Source organism: Taeniopygia guttata, chromosome 2 (assembly GCF_048771995.1).
Source record: "Taeniopygia guttata chromosome 2, bTaeGut7.mat, whole genome shotgun sequence".
NCBI classification, from domain to species: domain Eukaryota; kingdom Metazoa; phylum Chordata; class Aves; order Passeriformes; family Estrildidae; genus Taeniopygia; species Taeniopygia guttata.
The window spans coordinates 125,981,592-126,008,493 of NC_133026.1; the positions used below are offsets into that span (position 1 = coordinate 125,981,592).

The 26,902-nt window shown below is 34.2% G+C and overlaps 1 protein-coding gene across 3 annotated transcripts in view; it reads right to left on the reverse strand.

Moving 5' to 3' along the window:
* Nucleotides 1–220: 220 nt before the first annotated feature.
* The window catches only part of MMP16 (matrix metallopeptidase 16), a 174,061-nt gene continuing 147,379 nt past the window's right edge, over nt 221–26,902 (reverse strand). For all 3 annotated transcript variants that reach the window (XM_072924807.1, XM_002199847.7, XM_072924806.1), the window contains 3 exons: nt 20,131–20,281; nt 16,134–16,249; nt 221–11,571 (listed from right to left, as the gene is read on the reverse strand). In XM_072924807.1, coding sequence (XP_072780908.1) covers nt 11,237–11,571; nt 16,134–16,249; nt 20,131–20,281 — 602 coding nt within the window. In that variant the 3' untranslated portion in view covers nt 221–11,236. The remainder of the gene's footprint in view (nt 11,572–16,133; nt 16,250–20,130; nt 20,282–26,902) is intronic.

Here is a 26,902-nt window from a genome sequence, read left to right on the forward strand (position 1 = left end):
CTTATCTTGATTGGACAATTTGGAAACTATTGTTTCCTTCACCTTGTTCATAGACAGATGCATCCATACTATATTTATAAATTGTAATTACCTGTTATTACACATAGGCATTCCTGTTTTGGGGCTAAATTTGGCTTTAATGCTATACAATATCTAAAGAACTGTAGCTATAAATCTTACAGCAATATATACAAATTAAACCACAATGCCTTTAAGAAAATTTTTTTCTGTTCTCTTATTTATTGACAGTTTTTTTTTAATTACAACACAATGAAACGATGGTAAGTACATAAGATGCAATAGTATAAAAAGCCATTTTAACCCTTCCCTTGGTTAAGACACTTACAGCAGACAAGAACTGCCCCACCCCAATTTCCCCCTTCTCAAATGAAAACAAAAAATAAATATAAATTAATAAATATAAAACAAATCACTGCACAGCCCTTAACTCTTTGATTGCCATGGCAAGAACCATAATGATGATCCTAGCGTGTGACGTTCCATGGTTAAAGGTTGCCGCAGCAGTCAAAGGGTTATAGCATTGTAAACATAAGTACTTTGTTGAAAATGTTCAGTCATGTTAATGGTCTACAGCAATGAGATTATCATGATCCCTTGACCTTTAATGACACAACAGTATAAGGAGTTAAAGAGATTAGCTTGGTGAGCTGTTACATAGATTAATTAACCCATTTAGTTTAACAATGCACTATGAGGTCTTGATTTACTAACAAAAGACTACTTGTGTATAATAAAACACTGTTCAATGCATTGATCAATAAAATCAATGAAAAAAATCAGTCTAAGCACCACAAAATTTTGCCTGATTATATCTGACAGTCATAATACACTTTAGCACCATTTAGTCAGCCTTGCATTTGCACACAAACAAGCTTTGTGTTTGTCAGTCGAAGCTACCTGAAGGAATAACATATGTCAGTTATAAAAAGGTTACCGTATAGAATGCTGTGTGAGCCAATAAAATAAAATAAAATAAAATAAAATAAAATAACAATAATAAAATGAAATTCAGTTGCAGAAAGTAAATAAATGCTCCAGTTATTTTGATACTAACACAGATCCTAATAAGTGGAACATGGGCATGAAATGAATATGGAGCTATGCAGAGTAAAGGGAATAAAAATGAGAAAATTTGTTTCACACAAGAGAAATCATCACATCCATATTCTGACTTATTTGTCAAGCTTTGAAAAATAAATGAACAACTGTTGGGTGGTTGAAGATAAAGAGTTTGAAAAGTTATGTTCAACAATATGTGAGTTTTAGGGTCATGTTATGCATAAAACCACTTTCAGAGCTATCCTATAAACTACACAAACACCCTTGTCTCTGCATGAAAGGCTGATTTCCTCTTTCTCAGACATGGAGGATAAATAAGCCAATCACTGGGTGGGCAGAGCCACAATTGTAGTAGCTTCTAGCTAACATATTGGAACCTGAAAAATTTCTGTTGGAATTACAGGGATGAAGGAATGTCAACAAGAAGGGAAATGGAATCAGCTGCTAAAATAACATTCAACAAGCAGAACTGAGGAAGAAATCAAGTTCTGATAGATTCAAGAATACAGCATCTGGAGAGAATGCAAGGTGCATGTTATTAATAAAGAGATACAAGGATGTGTATGAAGCCTGGAAAATGATGTGCCCTTCTTGTATATATCCATATCAAACTCTAGTCAACTACAACTGACAAGACTAGCTGCACATGCTTTAACTGCTAACACCACTACCACTGGACTGGCAAGGAGAAGACACTGCATCCCTCAGTTTCTGATAATATAGGAGCACCTACAACATAAAGCAAACCTCATAAGTCAAACACCTGCACCTTTCTCTGCAAGCTGTGTCTCAACTGGGCAATGAATCAAGACTACAGTAGCAGATGACAGAGAGAGTTCTTTATATGTGATACTGAAAAATAAGAATCAGTTGGAAAACAGTGCATAATTGCAAAGCATTCTGCCATGCAACAGTGCTAGCCTATTATGCTACAGTAGTAAGGTAATGGTAATGTGTATAAACTGACTTGTGGTAGAGGAAGGAGTCCAGCCCTAAAATTCTCATCTGAATATCCATGATGCAGATTATAGGCATCAGAATGCAAAGGAGAAAGAGAACATGTTAAAGATGAGAACTGGAACCACTGAAAATAACACAGACTGTTGAAAAGCAGATTTCTAGTCTGCACACCTTTCAAAGATGTCATAAGCCTTACACACAAACGGCATGCAATGGCTAGCATCAAAAATGGTAGGTCTCTGCTGTTACACTATCGTACAAGTAGTTCCAAGATGTAAATAAAGAATCCATGATGATCAGCCCTGGCTGTAGCATGCCTTTTTTCATAAAAATCTTAAGGATGTTAATGGATGGCAAAGGCTTCAATAATCTGCTGCAAGTTAGAGTTCAGTGTTGTGGTACTGGACAATGAACAAGATTCAGTGAAAGATATATATCCAGTTTCTCAAATATTTGCAGGAAAATTGAGAAGGTACTAGCTCTTAATTGTAGACACAAAAAGCTGCAATTCCTAGTGACAAAGTGTAAAAAGTTGTACATGCTTAAATGAAATAGACAGCAAAATTGGCTTTGCGTATTTGTATAAGAAACAGATAATTTCCCACTTGCCTTGCAAGAAAATATAAAATTAAATATTGCCCTAATTAGTCAGGAAACGTGTCAAGGTGCAGTGAGAAAAGGGGATGAAGGGGAATCAGAAGTTTGACTATATTTCAATTTATATATAGAAATATAAATAGATGATCCATCCAATGGCCATTAAAGTATTTCTATCATATCAAACAGTTCAGGACTACCATGGAAATAAAAATACATGGCTGTAATATAGACTAGTAGAGGTTAAAGGCTTCCTTGCCCTTCAGTATTTAATTCAGTGGAGTTCTTCAAATCATCTTGGATCTAATGTCTGAGAATGAACAGAAGGACATTTCACTGTAACCAGTTTTTGCACAGAGATTCAGGTTAGTATTAGTTTGACTAAGTCTATCTAAAAAGATTTTGATTGCACCAGATAAATAATGTACTGTATATTAACATATATATTTACAGTCAGGTTTAGAGCAACTATATTGAGAAGCTTTTTGACTGACTGTTATCTGGTGAGTTGTGACTCCAAATACAGAATTCAGTGGACTTTGTACAACCAACAGATTTATTTGTTGTTGGAGGCCAGTAATACTTTCCAAGCTATCACCGAATTCTTGGTGAGATCTTTTCTCTTTTATTGTTGATTACATGAAATTTTAGTGGTGTTGGTGATCCTTGTCTCCATCTCTTTTTGATAAATTGGTGTTGTACTTGCACTTATAAGTTCCTATTTTCTTTTGGTAATCAAAAATGGAAAGGCTAATTTTCTTGTGTCTGTCTGTAGACTTTGACCAAAAGACATAGTTGGTTTTCCTGTGGGTCCTAGAAGTTGTGGAAAGAAAGCTCATGACCAGTTTACGTTTTTCTGAGAAAGACTTCAACAGGGTGTTAATTTAAAACTGTATTCGTTCTCACTGTGATCCAAGCACTGCTATCAGTACGCATTCCTCTGAAGGTAGCGTGCCTTGCATGGTGAAAAGGGAGGGTCATGAACCTTGATGTATCCTGTAAAATGATTTTCAACCAGACACAGTAAGACAATACTGTGATTGGACAAGTGATATCTGCATGTTTTGGAAACACAGTAAAGATAGATGTTACATGTGTGTGTGTATATATATATATATATATATATATATATATATATACACACACTTTATACACTTGACAATGCTTTACCTTTTGATTACATAGAGTAAGAGTTGGAAATAGAGTATTTTCATCATCACACATTTCTTCAATTCTAGATTCCTATTCAAGGTAGAATTTCATTCAGTATAACGATGTCAGTTAGTTCTGTAAGTTGTGAGTATTGACAGTGGCTGTTCTGAAAGGTCTTGTTGATTGTTTACATCTGCCTGGTGATGCATGGCCAGAATTCATAGCACTTTATCATATGAGGTAAAACACAATCATGTACCTAATAACCTGCAGCTATGCCTTGCAGGTATGAATTGTAGTTATCGTGGTCATTTAAAACAGTGCTGTAGGTTGTTGATAATGTCTTCTGAATGCATGTTATCACATGTATCATTTCCTAAATTACTTAATTCTTCTTATCTCCAAGCAGACGAACTGCTTGGAGTTGACTTCAACACAGTGTTCCCATAAAATACGAAGGTGACCAGTATGTGAGCAATGGCAGTTTTGTGGCAATGGCCAAGCAAAGCATATACAGTATGTTCTTCTCTCTTTAGAATCATTGTATGCCCAAATATGAGTCTGTGCATTTACCTGCAATATATCAGTTGTAAACCAGTACTTTTTGAGATCTATTTAATATCATCTAATTTTAAACACTGACAAGTATTAGATACCATCATTTTGCAAAGTGATGGAAAAAGTGATACTATGAAAAAACCTATTTTCTCTTCTTTAAGGTTGAAAAATAGTAAGGGAATATTAAGGGGATAATAAGGGAACCAAATTTTCTATACCTTATTAACACAGATTACCTGCTAAGACTAAGTACTCTTGGCTTCAACAAGGCAGATGAATTTAAGCATAGCCATGTAAGCTATGAATGTGTATGTAAACTGGGTGTTAAATACCAACACATATGGAAATATGAATTAAAAACCTTATTTTATGACTCAACACAGACCCCTGCAAGTGGTGAACCCATATACACATTGATTGGCAGAGTTATACTGTTCTGTTGCCAGAACAGATGTAAGTAAGTTATGTAAGTACCGCAATACTGCACTAAAAACTCTTCAAATTCTCTTGTCATATTGTTAAGGACTAAGCAGGTACTTTAGGAAGTTATTTCATGCCAGCATTCTGTTACTAATCCCAGTACCCAGAAAGCCAGTTCCTGGAATGATGGATTAGTAAATGGGTTATCCAAGACACATGCATGACACAGAATGAACAGGATTATTCCTGAGGATGAAGACAATAGTCAGTATCTATTTTACTGCAAGAATTAAAGAAAAAAAAGTCATGACAGGCTATGAATTAAGATATGCTGCTCCAAGAAGATTAAGGTTGTAGCTATAAAAAGGACATGATTCAATTTCATATGTAGAAATTACTATTAGCTAAACAGAAAACCTTGTTTTATGTAGTGGCTATAATAATATCTGCGGGCAATGGTATTCTACAGAAGCAAAAGAAACTAAGCAGACTGGAAAGCTTCATGCCATCATAAGTGGCTGGCACGTGTAATGATTATTGTGTAATGATTATGAAGTTTTCCTGTGACAGCAAGTAGCACTATGCTGCCTAAACATCCAAGTACATAAAACTGTCTTTAGCATGTTAGTTTACATCAGCCTTTCTTCATTTATGTCATCTCTGCATCTAAAATTTATTTACTCTATATGGTTGGTAGACCATCTCCACAAAGTTAACATATATATGGACACCACTCACAGAATGCCTGCTTTTAAAGACAAAATGGGCAGCTGTAATTCCAAATGTTAATTAACTGATGATAATTTTTAGATGATATACTAAAGCTTATGTATACTGGGAAAGAAGAACTGTTTAAATGCATGTGTCTAATGCTGGCTACATCCTTCCTTGAAATACATTTTGATTTTAGGAACAGATGCTTGCTGTGCTCATACACTGATGATCCCTCAAAACATGATCTTCTGATTATTTTTGGGCATTCCTACTTACATACATACATATATCAAGTAATTTCTTATCATACAAAGTCTATGCTGCCTAACATTAGAGGCTACCTTACATCAAGCCTCAAGTGGAGCCAGTTTACAACAAGTGGTTGTATGCTTTTGATGTTTATCAGTTACTATCAGCATCGATGGCACTGATGACAATGTCTTTCTCCATCAGCTTCTGGCATCTCAGATGGCAAACCACAAGAATGGGTTAGAGAGCTTTGACTCACACATTGCATATTTTTCAGGAGACAAGTGGCAGACAATTAATTTAATTACATGCATATATCAGAAATTAATTTTATGAGCACATGGTTCATTTACACCCAATTTTGTAACTGACATATGTTTAAATGGTCTTATGAGAACCACTCTGTCTGCAGTCTGTGTAGTGGGAGCTAAGGAAGTATACTTAACATTACAGTGCTCATGTATCACAAGTATACCATTTTATTGAATAACAGGTTATCTGTTCCTCAGCTTCCAGACAATATTGTTTGATTTACAGCATAGCTGGACACATAAGTGGCCAGTGACATTTGTTTCCTCAGCTGATAGTAGTGATTTCCCTTATAACTCATAGACCTGCAGTCATCTATTTATACTTCTGGAAACAGAGGTGTCCAGAGACAGTCTTGACAACAACAAAAGGCAAACTGGGAACCACTGCTCTGTAATGGCTGCTTCACACCTCCCACTGCCATGGTGTAGGGTTTCCTTCACCTCTTCAATGGGTGGTGAAACTTGGGCCATGTTGTAAGGAGATGTGGGAGCCAGGACAGAGCAAGCCCCTGCAGTCATATCCTTGCTCTTCCACCCAGTCATCTCATGTTCTTTCCAAAGAAGGCTGCTAATGTTATGGTAGCTTGCATTTCTACTTCCTTAAAAATCCAGTGCCTGGAACATTCACTGTTCAGTTTACTATGCGTGTGTTTTAAGATTTGTCCTAACAATGGTTCAAACACCAGAAAGGAAAAAAAAAAAAAAAAGAAAAAAAGAATAATGTAGTACTTCCATTGCTAATAGGCAAACCAACTTCCTAGACTATGCACTTTTTTTCTAACCAACAAGCTAGAATTAGATTCTATATCATTTGGTACCAAAAGCTACATTTAACTGACATTTAGATTGAAAAGTAAGACCCCCCCAAAAAGTTGAAAATTCAAAAATTAGGCCTTACACTCAGTTCTTTACCCACAGTGCTAATGGCACAGCAGTCTTGATCAAGCAACTGGGGATGTGAAGTATACTTCTAAGAAAAAGTGTAAGTCTGCCCCTTATGTTTGGATGTATTAGCTTATGTTATTTTAATTCACAAAATTAGCCTTAAAAAATCTTTTTCTTTAATTATCCCCTCCCTTTTCCCACTTTGAAAGAAGAAAAAGAACAAAAGTTCATAGGAATATATAAAATATGTATTACATTTATTCAGGAGACTTGAAAGGGCTCCTTTGGAGCCATTTGAGTCTCTCCATCCCAGCCTATCCAGTAAATATACAGGTACATATTTTTAATTTTTTTGATAAAAATTACTTTTTTTCTACAGTCAATAACCTTTTCATAGGTTTAGATATTGAAAGGCCAAAGGAAACACTACCATAATCTACTCTGGCCTTCTGCATCATACAGAACATAGTACTCTGAAGATACATGATCTTGTGTAGTCAGCTTGAGAGACTGTAGTTGATTAACACGACACTATTCAGTTTTGTATTGTTCCAAAATATTGATCATGACAATAGCAATATGGAAATGTTTATTAAAAAAGTCACGGCACATGAGAAGAGACCCAGATTGCAGACCTGAAAATATTTTCAATTTGCTTTTTCGTAATTCTAATAGCTATAGGCCCTTGTAGAGAAACAACTATTAAAAAAAATAAAAATTGTCTTAGAACTTTTACTAATTTGAGTTCAAAATTAGATCAGGCAACATCACTAATTTACTCTGAAATTCTATAATTTGAAACTAGCCAATATGTATTTGGAAATTACAGTGAACACAAATGCTCCTACATCTTTTACTTAAAGCAAATCTTTATGACTGCATTGCAACCTACTGAAAACATGAGTATATAACAGAAATGTTGACACAATCTTGCTTTTTATGACATAAACATGCCAATATAATTTTTTTCTTCCTCTCTCTGTATATAGCATATATGCACTTTTAAGTAAAAGAAAATAGATTCAATGATCAACTTATCATGTATTCATGTAACTACCATGTACAATATACCAAGCACTAGAATTATCACACTTACCTTCCTGCATAATTACAATTAAAATTTCCAAACACAAATATTTTTGTTACCTTATCAAAGAACAACAGTCAACATGCACAGCACTTCATTACTGTCAGGGAAACGGTTGCAGAAAAAGTTAAAGCTGCCATGAAAGATATTTCAAAACTGAAATGAAATTTTCAAGTGAATAAAAAAACAGATGAGATGCTGTTCTGACATAAAAAAAAAAATAAAATAAAATAAATTCTCCTACTGTACAGGAAAAGCAAATACAGAATAAGCAATTTTCTTAGTATTTTCTTTCCACTATCCAAGGGAAAAAATTGGAACAGCAACATCAATCATTTTATTTTGTCTATAGCAGAACATAAGTTGTAGTGGTTTGTTGACAATAAAAATTTCTCAATGGATTAAAATGTGCATGTCTGTCTATGTGTGCGTTTGTGTGCTTTTATAAGTATACAAACACACATCTTAATACATATGACAAACAGCACAGAATTTCAAATTCACCAAATGAGCTGATCCACAGCAAAAAATCCTGTACAACTAAATTGTCAATAAATCTATATTTTCAGCAATAACTGACTTGGACTTACAAAATAATGTTATGGGCTGATACTGGTGCGCTTCTAACCTACAGTATGCAGTACTTCTACAAAACATCTCCAAAATGCCATCTGCATTGCATATTTGTTGTAAAACTATATCTTTTTCTAATCTTCATTTTTGTTAACCATACACATGTATATCTGTTTATGCTCTAAGAAATAAGTTTGCAATGCTTTATAGCATGCCACATATGTTCATAAGTCCTCAAATCAATACAAAATCATGTAATTGAAAAAAAGGCATACTATTTTTCATGCTATGCTCAATATAAATATAAATTCAAGGCAGTCAAGCTATCCATTACCAAAACAATAATAATCATAATATATATGCATATATACCTACACTCTCTAAAAAGTGATCCAGTTATGTGGATTAAGAAACCAGTAAGAAATTGGTTGAACATAGTATAAAAGTCTCATTTTATGTAAAAGCCCATACTGGACATTTCAAGTATTTTAATACTTTCCTATAACCTTTTTATTAATAACTAGATATCTGTAGAAATAATAATTTTATACTGAAAATTGTATTCAAGTTAAATAAAAATTAACTTCTGCTGTAATTCATTTTTAGAGTGTGCATGTATACATAGCAAAATATCTTTCTACAGACCTATCATAAATATTTTAGTCTATGCCATTTCTCTCCCACTAAAACACTTCCATTTTTTTCTCAGATTTTGTATCATGTATCAGGCCTTTCAAGAAATAAAACTCATCTAAGCTTATTTGCAACACCAGATTCCCTTCAGTTTGTGCCAGTTTGCAAGTTAAAGGTCAAAGACATAGGACAGTACACTTCAAGGAAGTTCAGACAGTGAAGCTGTTCACAGAAGACAATGTTTAACTTGGTAATGACAGTCAACAGGTCAATAATCAAGTTCAAGGCAAGCTGTTCATTGTTGCAAAAACTACTCCCCTCAAAACCTGGCTTTCATAAAAAACCAGGTGTCTGACTTTTGAGGTGCATCATTCTGACCATCTTTAATAAGTTCACAGCCCAGTGACTGTAAAGCCTATCACTGCAAGAAGCAGCTCCTAAAATCAATAAAGAGTTCTGTCAGTTGCTGACTTTTCTCTAGGAAAAAATTATTGATACAAACCTGCTCTGCAGGTCACATGAAAATGACAATACTGCTGTTAGCACAAATTACATAGAATGACAAAATGTTTTGGTGGTCTCTTGGCTCTGTCACTTGATACCTGTTTGACTGGAGGCCAGAAATTTTAACCCTTTGAGAACTATGACAGACATGCGAAGGGGTAACACACCAGAGGATACTCATGCACTATCAGAGTCATCTTCTTAGCTTTCTTTTGAAACTGTAACTCTACCTCTGCAGAGGCAAATTGAATTGTCATGCAACACAGTCTCAAGAGAGAAATTCAAGATGCTTAAGATAAGAAGCTAAGCTATAAAATGGTTGACAGCTCAGAAAAATTCTTGGTAAGTGGTAGAAATTATTAAAATATGTTTGGTTCCTTTAACAAGAAAGTAGCTGGTAAATATATTTTGTTTTCTATTCAAGTTACAAATGCTTTTCTATCAATAATGCAAATAATTAAAAATGCAGCAACAAGAAATCTGTTTTGAAAAACTGATTTTTTTGAAACCTGTATTACCCAAACACAATTCTTTAATTTAATGATAACCAAGATTAACATCCACCAGACTCTGAAAACTGGATGCAATAGTTCTCAAAGGGTTTTACCACCAATATAATACCTCTCAATAGCATGTCTGTTCTTTTAGTTCATTGAAATCCACTTCAGAGACACACTGCTTTTTACCATTCTTTGGAATGAGTGCTCCTGACAGACCTATAAAAGGCCTGGGGTAGTTGGCGTGGTACAGATTGGGAAATATAATGTAGGAAAACCAACCAGAAATCAAACCAACCAATAAAAAGATTCCGCTTGAATATAGTATTGAATATGAGTTTAAAACATTGAGGACATAGCCCAGAGCAGCTGTAAAAAACACAAAATGAATGTATTAAGGCTGTTACTATATTGCAGATATTTTGGCCCCTTGTTTGTTGGAAAATGGCTGTCCGAACAGTCTGAAGTCCTGCGTGTCATCCGAATCTCCCACCTGACAAAATTGGAAGTAGGAGTATAGGACTTTATCCATAGCAGACGAAAAGCAATCCTCTTTGGAGACAAAGCTGTTTTGGGTCTTCTCATTTTCCTGAAAGTTCCATTGTTGGTTGTTGTGTTTCTCTAAAAAAATTTACTTTCAGCAAAAAATTCTTTGAAGGGGAACAGGCCTTAAGGGAAAAATGTAGAAACATTTTAGATATTTTTATTCCTCTTCATTATTTAATCCTGGTAGTTTATAGGGCATTGAGCGTGCAGAGGGAAGGCCTAGAATTGAATGACAAAGAAAGACAAAGGACTGAAGAAACAGCAGATACTGTGTATCATGGAAGCTTCCCAGCTGAGCGAATCGCCACTCATGCGCAGGACAGGCAACCCCCTGGGTTTTAAAGATCAGCTTTGTTTCAGACTGACAGATGCCTGCTCCTAGCTAGGAAACTGCATAACAGCTCTTGTGTTGAATCTCAAGTTACCACAAACTCCTGGGAAGGAAAGAGAAAAAAAACCAAAACCCTACATCACACCCACTCTTGCATAGAGCGTTTGCAGTACAGTATGTGGCGGGGTGTTCCTTTCCTTTTGAACTGGAACACAGTGTAAACTAAGACAAGGAGGCACAAGGCCAGGATGCAGGGAATGACGATGGCTATGGCTTTCACAGTGCTGGCTGTGTTGTCCAGTTTGATGACAATGTCAACATCATCTTGAGGGCTGTGTCGGTCTTTATCTCGGTCTGTTGGTCCATCACAACCCATAAAATCCTTGAGGATGGATCTGGGATAGCCAGGTTCCACCCTGAGCATCTGGTTATTGAATTTCCAGTACTCTTTTCCTTTGTAGAAATATGTGAAGCCTGAGGAAGAAAGTAGCAATAATTCACGGTTATATGAAATCATGTCATCAATATACCATCATGGAAATTACTGATATAATTTTTTTTTAATTAAAAACAATCAAAAAATATGGAATAGACTTCAGTTAGAAGTATTTTAAAATTTTTTTTACAAATTTTATTTCTTTACTGTCTCTAGAAATTTAACACTGAGTTAGGGGGTCTTGTTTTGGTTTTATTGTTTGTTTGTTCTTTAGTTGTTCTTTAGTTGATCTTTAGTAAATTGGGATTTTATTTTCTTTCATTACTACAAAAATAATCAAATCATTCCAGAGAATATGGTCTATGAAAAGCCAAGGTTTGGCCAGTTTATTAATTCACTGGAAAATCAACTAGAGTTGGAATCCTCAGGGACAGGACTCTAAAGCATCACGACATCTTCAAGATGAGAAGTCTCCTGCAACAAATTGCAATGCTCTGCTATGCTATGCTATCCAGGAATGAGAACTGACCCTCTTCAATCTCAAATAGCCTATTGTTGTACTTCAGAGGGAGACTGGATGAAACAGCATCTTTCACATGAGATAAAATGTGTAACCAGATTTAAGTTTTCTGTAAAGACCTGACATTTTTTTCATTCAGACACAATCCAATGTTATTATTAAACATGTTTAAATGAAGAAAAAGCTTGACTCTTGACTAAAATCTATATTACTTTATTATCCCGGCTGAAAAATGACATTGACCTGGTAAGGCACAAACCTTCAGGATGGGTGGGTAGGATGGATAAACCTCCTACAGTTTATGAACTGAATGGAAACAACTGGATTTTTTCTTATCTTCACTTTATACATCTCATATATTTCCTGCAGTATTAAAGGACACTAAGACATATTTGGCACTATTTGTAGCATAAAATACTTCCTGAAAAAGCTGGTAACTGTCTATCTGGAAATAAAATGATTATTAACCACCTATTCAATCAATCGTTATTATCTTTCAATTCTTAAATTTTAAGAAAAAATAAATATTTGATAGTCTATTTTGTAGCTCAAACTGTAGGAAAAGTATTCATCACCTACTACCCCTTTTCAGAAAAATTTGAGTATTTCATCATTATTTTACATTAGGGTTTTCTTTTGTAATTTTAATAACCTTCCTAGCCAATGAAAAGGCATTATTTTCCCTTCCTTAATCCTTTCAGGTAATTTTTATCACCTGAAAATATGCTAATAGATTTATAGAAAGATCTAATACAATTTGAAAAAAAAAAGAAAATACAAAAAGTATTGATCTGTATCAAAAGAGTAGATAGACTTGTTCAGAAAATGCCTTCTATTCTAATTGGAATAAAACCTAAAAGAAGACTGGAATTATTAAAACTTGATGAAGTTTTAAAATTTTAGCACATATAAAATTCCTTAAAGCAATTTGCAGTTTAAATTAGAAGTATCATCAAATGAAAAATTTCAGCATTTTGAGCCATGATAGTTACCCTATCTTTGGATTCCATATAACAATATACCTTTCACAAAGCACTGCACATCCTGGTCATGGATAAATATTTCAAGTATGGAAATTGATGTATTATCTCTACCAATACTCTAACACATATATAGAGACCATATAAAGATGTGACACCTCTAAATCTATTTTCATACATATATAGAGAATACATGCATTCTACTCAGGGGTAGAGGTAAGCCAAAATACAGATTTTAGGTAGTAGTAATTGATATTATGCAGCAAAAGGTCAAATTAAAACTCTTAAAGCAGCAAAGGAATTGCCAGCTGCTAGAGATCTAATATTTTTTTTTTCAATCAGAGCACATTTTCCACTGGAAAACTCTGTTTAAACTTTTTTAAAAGTTTAAAAGCTTAAACTTTTCTGCCATTTTTGCTGAGGTAGGAACCAGTAAAATAGTCATTTACAGCTGAAAGGTGGAAGCTACCAGCAGAGAAGGACAATTCTAAGAGACTGAGTAGAATTGCTGCTTCTCCTGACAGAACAAATGACTTCACACAACTGTTGAAAGTGATTTCATCTAATCTGCTAGATGTGTTAAACCTGCTTTGAGAGCTGCTCCTTTACAATTTTCTAGGTACTAGTCAGTGAGCAGTGAGTGCAATACCTGACCCAAGCAGCACTGAAGGGATCAGCAGTCACTGCTACCTCAAATGTTCTTATGTAGTAAGCATAAGGCAAAAAAGGCCAGTGGACTAATAAGTTAGACTACATTTTCTCTTTCTTCTACTTAAAAATTGCCCCATCATCCATGTCCAATTTCTAGTTGGAAAGTTAAATTTGCTGTGCTGCTCTCAAGGTAGAAAGAAAGATTTCTCCAATTTGGAGAACTTTGTGTGATCTCAGATTCTGTGTAGCAGAAAAAAGGAAATTTCTCTTCCACCCCCTCCTAAGAGTTGCTACCACAGTGTTGGAAAACAAATCACAAAATGGGAAGTAGCAGGGCAAGTTTCAAAGGTGCTACCTGTACCTGTACCTTAACAAGCTTTTAGGCGGGGACATGACTGGAGTAGAAATTTGGTTTTTGTCATCCTTTCCAAAACTCTTAATGCAAGATTACCAAAATTTTTGCCATCGCTGAAGGATGGCATGATCACAGTTATTGTAGCTGTTCATTTGCATAGTTTTCACAACAAAAAGGTAAAAGAAGGAAAAAAAAAACTTTAAAATTAAATTCATTCCCTGAAAGACATGCTTTCAGATGTTTTCTTATGAAGGTTTATAGTAAAAGTTCTTTATCAACTCTGCTTCTGTCCAGAGAAATAAAAGCAGTTTCAGGCAAAATGGAACCAACTTCTTTCCAATTGAGCTGTGGTATTTCTTATTTGCATCTGCTTTTGTTTCTTTCTCTCCTCATACAAACAACAGCAAAGTTGTGAACTGTTTCTTAAGACTTCATTTTCTTGATTTCAGGGAAAATACCTTAGTGGTCTTCTCGGGAAATTTATGGTGTCATTTTCAATCCCTTTTTCTGTCCTGGAGCCCTCATTGAATTTCTGAGATGCTCAAGAATTTCCTCTTTCCTTTCACCTCCTCAACTGTCTCATGTCATGTTTAACTAACCTTCTCATCCAATGAGTCCGGCAGACTATCCAAACCACTGGGGTTAGAAAGAAAAGTGTCTTTTATGCAATCAAAATCTTTCATGCCTTAGGAACGAGTGCTCTACCCCTGCAGTGCTTTCAAACTCACTGGTCTGAGTGTTACAGTAAGATAATTTTTATTTTTAATGGGAGGCACATGTACCTGAGCTCAGTACACTATATTTATATATAGAAATATGTGTATATATGTATATTTATACACAGATATAGATAGATGATAGATATACACACAGATATAGATGTATATACATGTATATATATTTCATTGTATATATGTATATATATATATATATGTATATATATAATGTTTGTGACTATTTCTACATATATGTATATTTAAAAACAGTTAATTATTGAGTGTGCTGTATGCAGAATATCATCTTGAATGACCTACTTTCCAGTTAAAAGCAACACAAAAAATCCAATCTAGCAAAAAAGCCAAAATACAGACAGGATTTCTTCTTCTGGGTATAACAGACACAAAACAAGGAAGCAATTAAACATATTTTTGAAAAAACCCCAAACATTTCCATGGTAAATTACTTAATCAAGTTAGAGGTTGAAACAGGAAACTAAAATGTTTTATAAGAGGAAAGAAATCTTTTTATTTTCTTATTAAAAGGAAATTAAAATATTATGGCAATAGATATGTGTCCTGTCTTATGAGGCAAACAGAATTAATTCAGAACCTACTAATAAATAACTCATATATGCTACATAACAATTGTCCAACAATGATAGGATACAACAAATGCATATTTTTATTCCCGTCAAAAGGATCTAAAACCTCTGTGCAACTGAGGGCTCTGTTGGCAGCTGGCCACCATCCCCTGGGTAGCACCAAATTTTCCTAAAGTGGAGGAGATTTTAGCTGCTCTCATTTGTTTTCTGATGTGTTCAGCTGAGATTCCAGGCTCTAGGTATGTGATGATGCATCTTGATAAAGGTAACATCATACTAAAATCCCTGTTATCTGTTTTCTACATCACAGACTTATGACATCTTTGATTTACATAAATTCATTGGGATATTTCTGATTAGATAAAGATTTTACTTCCCTTTGCTAGCTTTTGAGAATGAAAGCAATACTTTCTAAGCTGTTTAAAAAGCCAACACCTTGAAAATTCAATAGAGATATACTGTGTTTATGATGCTTGTTTTAAGAGGTACTATAATCCATCAGAGAACAAAACCAAAATTAATTAAGACAGAAGAAAAAAAGAGTAGCAAGTAAAATTTATAATACTAAATCTGAAAGTGTATTCAGCCCCAGGTTAAACAGTACACACAAACATAGAATATTTTCACTAAAGCCACTTCTATAGCAGTAAATACTCTGATCATATATCAATAATTCCTTCACTGGTTAACCTGAATAGTCAATCATCCCTCTACTACTCTATCTTACATAAAGGGTGTAAATAAATCATTACAACAAGAACGTGCTTGCATACCATTTTCTTTGTGGACAAAGGCTCCCTGAGGAGATTCTGGGATACCTTTCCAAATTGTGATTGGTTTGGGATAACCAGGGTCCATGGATCTCATTTCTTCACTATACCTCCAATACCTGAAATATTTTTTAAAGGAAAAACAAAGCACATTTGTAAGATAGCAGATGAGTAACTTTATATTTTCCCCCTCTAACACTTGCTACACTCATTAATCACAAGTGGAAATACTGAATTTCTTCTCTTTGAACATATATTACAAATAAATCTATTTGCTATTTCATGTAAATAGATAGAAGATAAAATATTTTTGCACTTCAACAACTAAACCAGCATGCATCTTACTTATAATCACCACAATTCTGATGCCTAGGGCTTTTGCACAGAAAGATGCAACACATGCAAAAAACAATGTATATTAATGCCTTTCATAATATTTTAATAATGAAAGTGGCAGTAGATTCAGAATAAAATACTGCCAGCAATCTTAATTCAACTCTTCATATGTATGCATTACAGTAGCTTTTAATTTTTTTTTATTATCACTAAATAGATGCAGTGTATTATAAAATTCAACCTGTTTGTGTGCCTTTTTGCCAGCAAGCCTTTCTCAAACTTAAAAAGCTTCAGCATGCAATTCTAGTAATCCTGAATATCTGAGAAGTATTTACACTTGTGATTTATTTACATTTAGAGATGATATTGATAATTTCTTTTTTCTTTTACTGCTGGTCAAATTGCTATACATACCTTATACATTGGTTCTAAGAGTACAATATCTCTAATATCCTCTGCATATCCTAATATTTTGGTGGGTCATTTCATATTTTTATTTACTCCATTGATTTAGAGCACAGTTTTATCACTATCATTGATAATCTGGTTACTGCTAAAAATTTCTTCTCATTTGAATTCATTTGACTTGAGTTTTTAGAAATCCTTGTTATAATCAGCATATATTAAAAAATTCTTATGTGGATGATATTTTGTTGCTGTGAAGGTACTTAGGCACTCTAATTGGTTCACATTTTAATCTTCTTAGAAAAGTGGTCTAAACGTCTCAGTGTTTCTCCCTGTAGGGTGTTTCTCCAGCTTTAAACTTTCAATGAAATGAAAAGATGGCAGATTTCAAGTGGGTTAAGTGCTGACAAGTTAGATTAAAAAGACATTTGTATTTATTTTTTCTTTCTTATGCTTAAATTATTTTTATAGCCTCAATTTTTAATCTAGTCACATGGACATCAGCTACCAGCCAACAACACAATGCTCTTTATTTGGATACGTAACATCTTTGAAAGTTTACATTCAGAAACAACATGTAGAAGTAGTAATCAAAGCTCTAACATTAATACTGTTGAATGCAGTAAACTCTTAAAACTCTAAGTTTCTTGGTCTTTAGTTTGCATTTTTTAAAAGAAATATTTTTTTTTCTCTCTCTATTCCAGAACTCTACTTCTGTCCTCCATAATTTATCTCATTTTCTTTTTTCTCTTCCAATCTTTTCACCTTTTTGAGCTCCTTCTTTTAATAACCTCTGGTTTTCCACTAGCCCTAAATGACTTTTGAAGATATACTTTGTCATTAAAAGTTTTTGAGGACATACTCAAAACCACAAAACTCAGAAATCACAAAAATTCTGTGTTTTCATCATTGATGAGGAATCCTATTAGGGAAGGACTGATCTTGACACCACCTCAACAATCTGTACTGGAATAATGAACATTTCTACAGGGTAAGGAAAAGCTTAGTCTTGATTCTATTTGTCATACCAAATGGTTCACAAGCAAACTCCCTAATTATGGTTTGAGCTTTACAGCCTATGTAAACTTGTTGTTGTATCTCAAAGACTGAAAAATAACAGAGGAAAAAACCAAAGTCCACTTAATAGATTGAGATAAAGGGAATTTGGAAAATATTTGCTAAACTATATTCTATATCTAAGCCTATTTACTTAAAGATATCCTGAGCCATTGGATGATTAAGTTTTATGAAGAAAAAACTGATTGATTCAAACTCAAAAGTGCATAAAACCAGCTGAACCAGACAGGCATAAACAAGGACACGTGTCAAGAAGTTCATCAAACATTTTATTTTCTAGTCCCAAATGACTCAGTTCTGGTAGGATAGGAATAACAGAGGGACTAATGTTTTCTATAGTCAATTTTTACCCCTTTTTGGTTTTCATACAATTATTTGGAAGAATTATCGTCAGTGTGGAAATTACAACAATAATATTCCATACATGAGCTGTTTTAAACATATAACTGTTTAATGGTTTGACCTTTAAATCTTCTTACTTGTATCATTAATGGGATTTTCTTGTTTGTTTATTTTTTTGCTTGGTCATTTTTATTATAATTTTTATTTTATAGCCAATATTTGATGTCATAAGCAATGTACATTGAGAAACTTACTGTTGTAAGGGTTTATTCCCACTATGGTCAATATCCTGTAATGGCTCAATTATCGCTGCAGGGCTCATGTTCAATCTTCTTCTAACATACTCTATTGTATTTATAACCTGCTGTGTTTCATTGTGTTTGTTAGCTCTAAGTAGCAACTTTTCTGCCAGCCCCTGTCTTCTCTGCTAGTTCTTTTTGTCTTCTGTTACTACCAATTGAGTTTTAGGAAAGTCCTGAATAAAAGTAACTGCCTTTGCCTGGTAATATAAAAGGGTATTGCTGAATAAAGCCTAAAGGAAGAAAAAGACACAAAAGATTCCTACTGTACATCTTTTTACAATATGTATGTGGAGGTGGAAAATCATTACTTGAAAAATTTTGAATTAAAAAAAAATCTACTCAACCATAGGAAGCAAATTATTTAGGCATCTTCTACTTGCTAAGAAAATTGATTGCTTGAAATGATACCTGGTTTTAAAACATTACAAAAGTTTGACTTAGCTATCTACTTTCCTCACCATGAGTGTTGGAGAGCTATATTTTTTTAAATAATAAAAATATCTTTAACCATAAAATTTGTTGCAACATTCTGTAGTGCGATTTTTACAGTACTGCTATAAAATTACAAACTATACTGTCCTAAACATATTCCACGATGTGCATTAAATGGATTTCTTAAGTTATCCATGAATACTATTAGTGTCTGAGAACACTAAGTACCACACAGCAACAAAAGTAGTCATCGTTTTATTAAGATTAATAGAAATATTACAGTTATTAATGAGGAATAATTTGTCTCTGAGCACACAAATTTTGCACAGCGATAGATCAATCAACAAACAGTACCATACTGAAAATACTATAATTCATACCATACCGTAATTCAGACAATTCTCATATTTCAAAAATTAATGAATTCTCTTGATGTCTCTATAAAGCAGACAAACATTATTTTCCTTTTATTTTTTAATTGGCAGGTAAATAAAGATACAGACACTAAGCGAGTAGTACAAGTATTTTAGGAGTGGAAAAACACTTGGATTTTATGTCTTTTTCTGTGCTTGTCTTTTTGTTTGGGGGTTGTGTTAGGGTTTTTTTATTAATATTAATCATAGATATGTGTCTCTATAAGATTTATTTAGAAGTAATTCCAAGAAAATGTTCAAATTCTTCTCCAGTTCCCAGGTTTAGCTCTGAGTTGCCTTTTTTACCTCATTATCAAATAGAAGCAAAGTTATTTTCACTGACCCTAAAAGATTTGGATTATGCCTTGCCTGCTGTTCAGGGGTTTAGAATTGTGGGTAAAAAGAAAGATGTAAGAGTGTACACAAACACATCACTTTGAATATTTAAGTTTAAATTTGCCATAACTGTGACTCACCTGTTGACTTCTAAAACATAACTTTTCTACTGGATATACTTATACCTAGTATACTGGATATACTTATACCTTATATTCCAAGACACAAAAATATAAATTAGGTTATAAGACATATGAAAACAGTACAGCCATCTATGTAGGAGGAATAAATTTCATTCTTTTGAGAACTAGAGCTGGTATCCACTGCATTTTTCCCTTGCAGAAATCCTATACCAACCTATCTCCTTTGAAGAAGTAGGTTTTTCCAACATCTTCCCACCAAATTGCTGAATCAATGCCGTGGGAAGGAATTCCACTTCCAAGTGTTATCAAATCATGAGGATAACCTGGCTGGAGAGTAGTGTCCTTGAAAACCCAGAACTTGTTACCTGTACAAAAGCACATATATACACACATATATGTGTGTTATTCATCAGTACTGTCAGTAGAGATATTAATACACTCTTAAGAAATAAGAAAGACTTCCAAAGGTCTATAGTAGTGGTTCTTCCAAATATAATGAAATATGTTCCATCACTGTAGACAATGCAAAATTAAATATGCCTTATGGATATCTTGTATTTATAAAGCACCTTTCTTCAGATAAGTCCACATAATATTTTAATACCAACTATGCAGTGACCAAAGTACAGTGACCAAATCACCTTAAAAGACTCTGTGGTTGATAATGTAATACATTTACAGAAAAACTATGCAGCAGTTTTATGTTTCATGAGGAAAGACAGAATTTTATAGGAAAATAAGGTAAGAAACACATAAAAAAATAAAAATGACAATTTTCATAGAGACCAAATACTTTTATTACTCTGTATTTCTTCCCAAGAACTTAAATTACTTATGAAGGATATATGATTATTTCAGAAATAACCATAGAATTTAATATTTAAACACCTTTTCTTTTAGGGTGGCCTAAAGACATCAAACTGAGAATCTGAATGCCTTTTGTATTTATGTAGTCATCTGATGAGCTTGCTTGCATGCCTGTCTTCTCTTTGTGTTCTGTCCCCTAGACCAAAAGGACACTCTTCTCAGACCAGACTATAGGTTCCTTTGTAAAAGAACCATGTGTTTATTCTCTCTTCAAAGCACTACCATCCTTTTTTCCAAAAAGCACTGCTAGTTTTAGTAATAATGACACTGAAGGAGAAGATACTCTTTGACATATATGGACATTTTGAGCTAAATCACAAAAGAAATCTAATGAGAACCATGAACATGTACATAGAATTCGCCTTATTGGATTCTTCACTTTGGTCTATCCATTGCTATTCATGACAATGATATTTAAAATATAAGGGAAAAGTTTTAAAACAAATTTTGCTTTTGGAAAGAGTATACAAGAGATAAAATCATGGCTGTTCACATTAGTTTTTGTACTTACCTTTAAGGCTAGACAGGATGTTATACAGATTTAGGACATTAAGGCTTTGTGATGTATAAATATTTTATAATGAAATGTAATATTACCCCAAAGACCTTGGATCAGGTGTATGCCAGAATCATCAAGAGGGAAAATCCAGAGAGCTGTTTTGAGGTTAGTTTTATATTTTAGCTATCCCTCTGTGGTATTAAATGTTTGTTTAAAGGAAAGGTTTTTTTAATCTCCCTGTTTGTACTGTGGTGATTTAAAGCATGTTTTCATTTTATCAGAGTTTTAATTAGGAGAGGGGGTATAGTTTCCATCCCTCCCATGCTGGGTTTCCAGGGTTAATTTTTTATCAGCTTCTTTACAGCTGCTTGTCACCCACTTTGAAGCACAGACACTACCGTTTGCTGAACAGATCCATTTTCTCTCCCCTGCCAGTTGAAGGAAAAGAAAAGGACTCAAAGAAGGAGTATGTATAGAGCCCTCTGAAGTACTAAAAATGAAAGAGACACAGAGATCTATGAAGAGCAGTCGTGGAAAGCTGAGTACTCTCTTGACCTGGGATTAAGGTCATTGATAACCTGAGATTTACTTATACTGAGATGCCTTATAAAAATTCACTTATAGGGTTTGATAATGACAGAGATGTGAATCTTCAATCGTTCTCTGTCCCTCTTCCCATGTGGTTTATTTTTTGCCAATTCATATGACTGGACACAGAAGGCTTCAGATGTTAATGGCAGTTTCAAATGCAATGATAAAGAAGTCATGTATTTTGGACCTTACTAGTTGGTACTTATGGTGTGAACAACAGATGGCATCCAGTGAATGATCCCAGGCCAGCTCATTTCTGTTTCAGAAGATCATTCAAAATGACAGCTGTTGCACAGCATTGAGAGGCATATGCTGTGATGTATGTAATGCCAATACTTTTCTCTGTGCCTCACAAGGAATAAAAGTCAAAGCAATGTTATGAATAGATCATTATCAGCCATACCCAAGGAGGCAAAGTTAACTATCAACAAGATCAGGTCATACCAAAATAAACAATGGTTATGCACAAGCCATTGTAAATGACAGCACCACTAAGCCATGTACTTTCTGCATATTCAGATATACTGAAGTAAAAGGAAAGTGTAGATGTGGAAACAGGCATAAGAAACTGAATTCTTCACATAATTTCATATTAAGAAGCAAATTCTTTCTAAGAAAACAGAGAAAAGGTAAATTTATCAGTATTCTGTGGAGACAGGGGAGCACTGAGATCTCTAACATATGTAAGCAAAGCCTACTGATGCTAACTAGCAGGAATTTTATTTAACATTTGCTTTAGAAGACATGTTTAGTCTGCTATAACTGTGTTGATTGTTAATGAGAAGTACTGTATATAAGAAATCCAAATGTCCCATCTGGCTGACAGATTTAATTTCTGTTTTTTGTTTGGTTGGGTTTTTTAGGAGGTTTTAGAAGGTTCCTTGTTGGTCTTGTTTTGGATTTTTTTTTCTGTCTCTCACCTGGAGGAAAGTGGGTGTCTTGATCACAGAATTGATCTGATCAACATTCTGTTAATCAAAACCCAATGTAGGAGAAGTTAAAGCTGAAAATCAGTGCAAAAGGTGCCCAACTGTGAGGAGAATTAGATAATTTTATTTCTAACATATTTATGAAATTTTAAACATAGTACAAATTAGTGCTAAAGTCAGTATGCTTTCATATAGCTCCTATTCCACTTACACTAATAGTCAATAAAACTTCATCAATTGTGATCCTAATGGAAAGAACTACGACAAAATTAATCATATTTTTTATTCTTATAGATAACTAATGCTTCTTTGGAGTCAAAACCTGTGCCCTGGGCACAAACGACCACTGTGTTTATTTTGCAAAGTTGTTTTTTTAAGATCTCTTTGATAGGTTTGTTATTTTCACAAAGAATAAAGCACCACATGTTTATTGAAGTCTGAAATTTCAGAATGTTTAATCTCTCTGCTTTTATTCCCTAATGTGGGGTCTAATATAATAAGAAACAGATTGGCAAGGTCAGAGAGTGAAGCAAGTGATAAAAAAGCTAAAATATCTTACTTCTTGAAATAATGCTTTGTTAAATATCATCACTGTAGGGAAACAGCTGAGAAGGGTGAACCATGGAATTATTTCAAGTCTCTCAAAATCCATCTATGACATTCCAAAAAAAGTACTGGAAATAAAGGACATCTGTATTGCTATGCTTCACTTAAAATTACAATATTCTATATATTCTTTAGACTGTTTAACTTGCTAGTGACTACTGCCAACAAATATGCAGTTTTTAGCAGCTAGTTATTCCTTTTATAGATTCTGAATTCTGAATAATTGTGCTTCATGGTTTTTTGTCCATATTATTTGCAATTATGGTGTATATGTAGTGCAAGAAGTGTGTGGCATATAATCACTGTGTTAGAGTGATGAGATGAATTTCCAAATTTTTAAACCATTCCATGTAATTTAAATCAGCTAAAAATAATTAACATCTAATCCTGAATGTTAGTTTATTCCAGCCAACATTCCTCTTAATTTTGGTCTTTCAAGCCTGTATCTACTCTTTTTCTAGAATCCTAAAATTACTATTCATGGTTCCTTTTTCCCCGTTCTCTATTTCCCACATCAAGTTTCTGTCATTTCTTCATTCCATGATCTGACACTATGGTAAATCTATTTTTCAATATAAAACTGTCAGGCCACGGGGTAAGTGCAGTAGAATGTTATGATGGAGACACTGGTAGTATGAGTTTTACAGCACCATTTCTATTGCTACATTTGGTTTACCATAACATTCAACAGCACAGATGGCTTGACAATTTCAATTTTAGCACTATATAAATTCCCAAAGGTACACAGAATGAATTTTACTATTCATGTTTTCTCATTAAAAGAAAAAAAAAAAAAAAGTATCTTTCTGATGCCATCTTATTATCATTCAGCATGGACACTGATAATGAATAATAACAAGAATTCAAACATCTGTTTTTTATAAGCAGCTATCCACCAGATTGCTCTGTACTTTATGCGTATGATCTGGTCTGCTGGGGGCTGATGAGTCCATCTGGCAGGGAACAGGAAGAGCATCGTGGTCATAGGCTTGGCAAGCTGGTAAAGAGGGATTTTAACTAAACTTGCTGGTGGAGGGAGAACCTTAATCCATCCCACTCCTACCAGTTTGATGCCAGTGCCAGCAAGAGATGTCCAGAGCCTGGAGAGAGGTCACAGGTCAGCAGGAGAGCACCTGAAACAGCACAAAGGAATTCCAGCCACTCCAGCCAGTAAGTTGGTTTCACTGGGGGCTTCAAATTAAATGCCTCTATGGAAACACACATATTATAGAATAACAACAGGAGCTTGGGACGTGCTTAGAAATTTGTGCACACCTGCAGGGCTGTGATCTTACCAGCATCACAGAGATGTGGTGGGATGGCTTCTACAAATGGAAGGTTAGAACGGAAGGCTACTGGCTCTTTATGAAGGATGGGCAGGGAAGAGGTCATGGGGGTGTTGTTGTCTGTGTCAATGATCTGTTAGCATGCATGGAGCTCAGCTGGCATGGATGAAGAACTTGTCACAGAATCAGATCATCATGTTCGACCTATGATCAACACTACCTTATCAACTAAACCATGGCCATATGCAGTCTTTTATTAAACACCCCAGGGACAGTGACTAAACCGCCTTCTGGGCAGCCCATTCCAGTACCCATCCACTCTTTCTGTGAGCATTTCTTTTCCCTAATGTCTAGCCTGTATATTTGTAGTATACTATGGGTCAGCACTAAAGGGAGGGCAGGAACAGTGACAGTACAGTCAGTGGGTCAGAGGGGTACATAGTGACATTAAACCAGTACAAGTCCTCTGCTGGCATTTAATCGATCTTTTCTATTTTATTCTCTGAATAACAGATGTAGACATTGGCTTAGGTATGTGCTTGGTTAACACATTTGTATGCTAGATAGACTTCAGATTTAAATTTCCTTCTAGAACTTACTTGTTTGGATCAATTTTAGACTGGTAAAGCACACTACCTGGATAAGGTGTTCTACTTGCTCATCATCTTAGCAACAATCAGCTTTTCTATTTCTAGCACCTCTGAGGGGAGGAGATGTACTCTTTTCTCAGGAAATTTTGTGATGGAATAGAAGAAAGAAGACAATGATCATTTACCTACAGTCTATTTATACAGATTTCTGTAATCATGTTCCACAAGGCAGTTGAGATCCTTGGAAAAGGAATTTTCAAGGACACCCACACAGAAGACAGCTGAAATTTTTGATTCTGTAGCAGTGGAAAAACATGAATTACACTGATAGAAAAAACACCAACACCAAGTTAGATATTAAGAGTCATAAAGACATGGCAGAGAAGCAAATTTTTTTTTTTTTAAATTGCACAAGGAAATATAAAGACTTTTGACCTTGGCAAATAAAGGGATAATACAAATGCCATTGGAAAAAATAATGGAAGGAATTTTGAAAAGAAGTAATATGGAAAAAACCCTACAGCAAAATATCTAAATATCATATGATATCAGCTAGAAGGCACAAAACTAACTGGTCTGAAATCAGATAGCATAAGGTGTGGATGACGTGAAAGGAAAACACAATTCTAACTCCTAAAAGCACAATCCTACTGTTCCTGCTTGCTTTAATTAATCTTGATTTAATTTCCCAGAGAAAAAAATAGAGCAGTTCCTTCCTCCTTCTGTGGCTTATTATATGTAACCCATAAACTACAGGATTAACCTATTCCTCTAAGAATAACAGGAGCCAGTCAGCAGTGGGCGAAGAGTTAAATAATAATGAAACATATTTCAAGGTCACTGGGAAGGAAAAGAAGCAGTTATAACAATAAGCTTGATCATTTCTGTCTGGGGCTCAGATAATGGATGCCAACATTATGAAGGCAGAAGTCTGAAATGCCCAGGGTAGCTACTTTGCTCTTTGCAGAAGTGGTACAAAGGAATAGCTACAGAATAATATTTTTATCCTTCCATGTCTTACGGACCTAAAAATCAAGCAGTAGGATGGAGATTTGGAGGTACCCTGATCATGATTCCTGACCATATAAACTTTCCAGAGTTAATGACTTGAAGTTTATTTTATGGCAACAGAAATAAAAGCATTTGCTGTATTGAAATAGAAACTGCACTACATGTAATATAATTTTCCTTATGATTCACACAAAAAATACAATTTCACTTTTAGCAAAACATAAACTTCATTGTACTGTTATGAAGTGTTTCTGCATGTTATTAAATATTTTTCATTTAACATTATCAAGATCCTGTTTCTGTAGTGAATGAAATAGTCTAACTCCCCATTAAGGACTCCACTTGTAGAAATGAATTAATTTTTTTTTACTATAACAACTTTAAAAAAATCTACCTTTTTTGTACTGAGTTAAAAAATTAATCATTCACAACATTAAATAGCTGAATAATTTTTTCACATATTTGTTATCTATTCAGTTTCTTCTCTCAAATTATTATTTTATAAAATGTACTTTACATAATTTGAAGATTTTGTTGCTACGTATGCATTTGTTAAACCTATAAGACAACTTCATCATTAAATCTAAATAAGGTACATGTTCAAGAA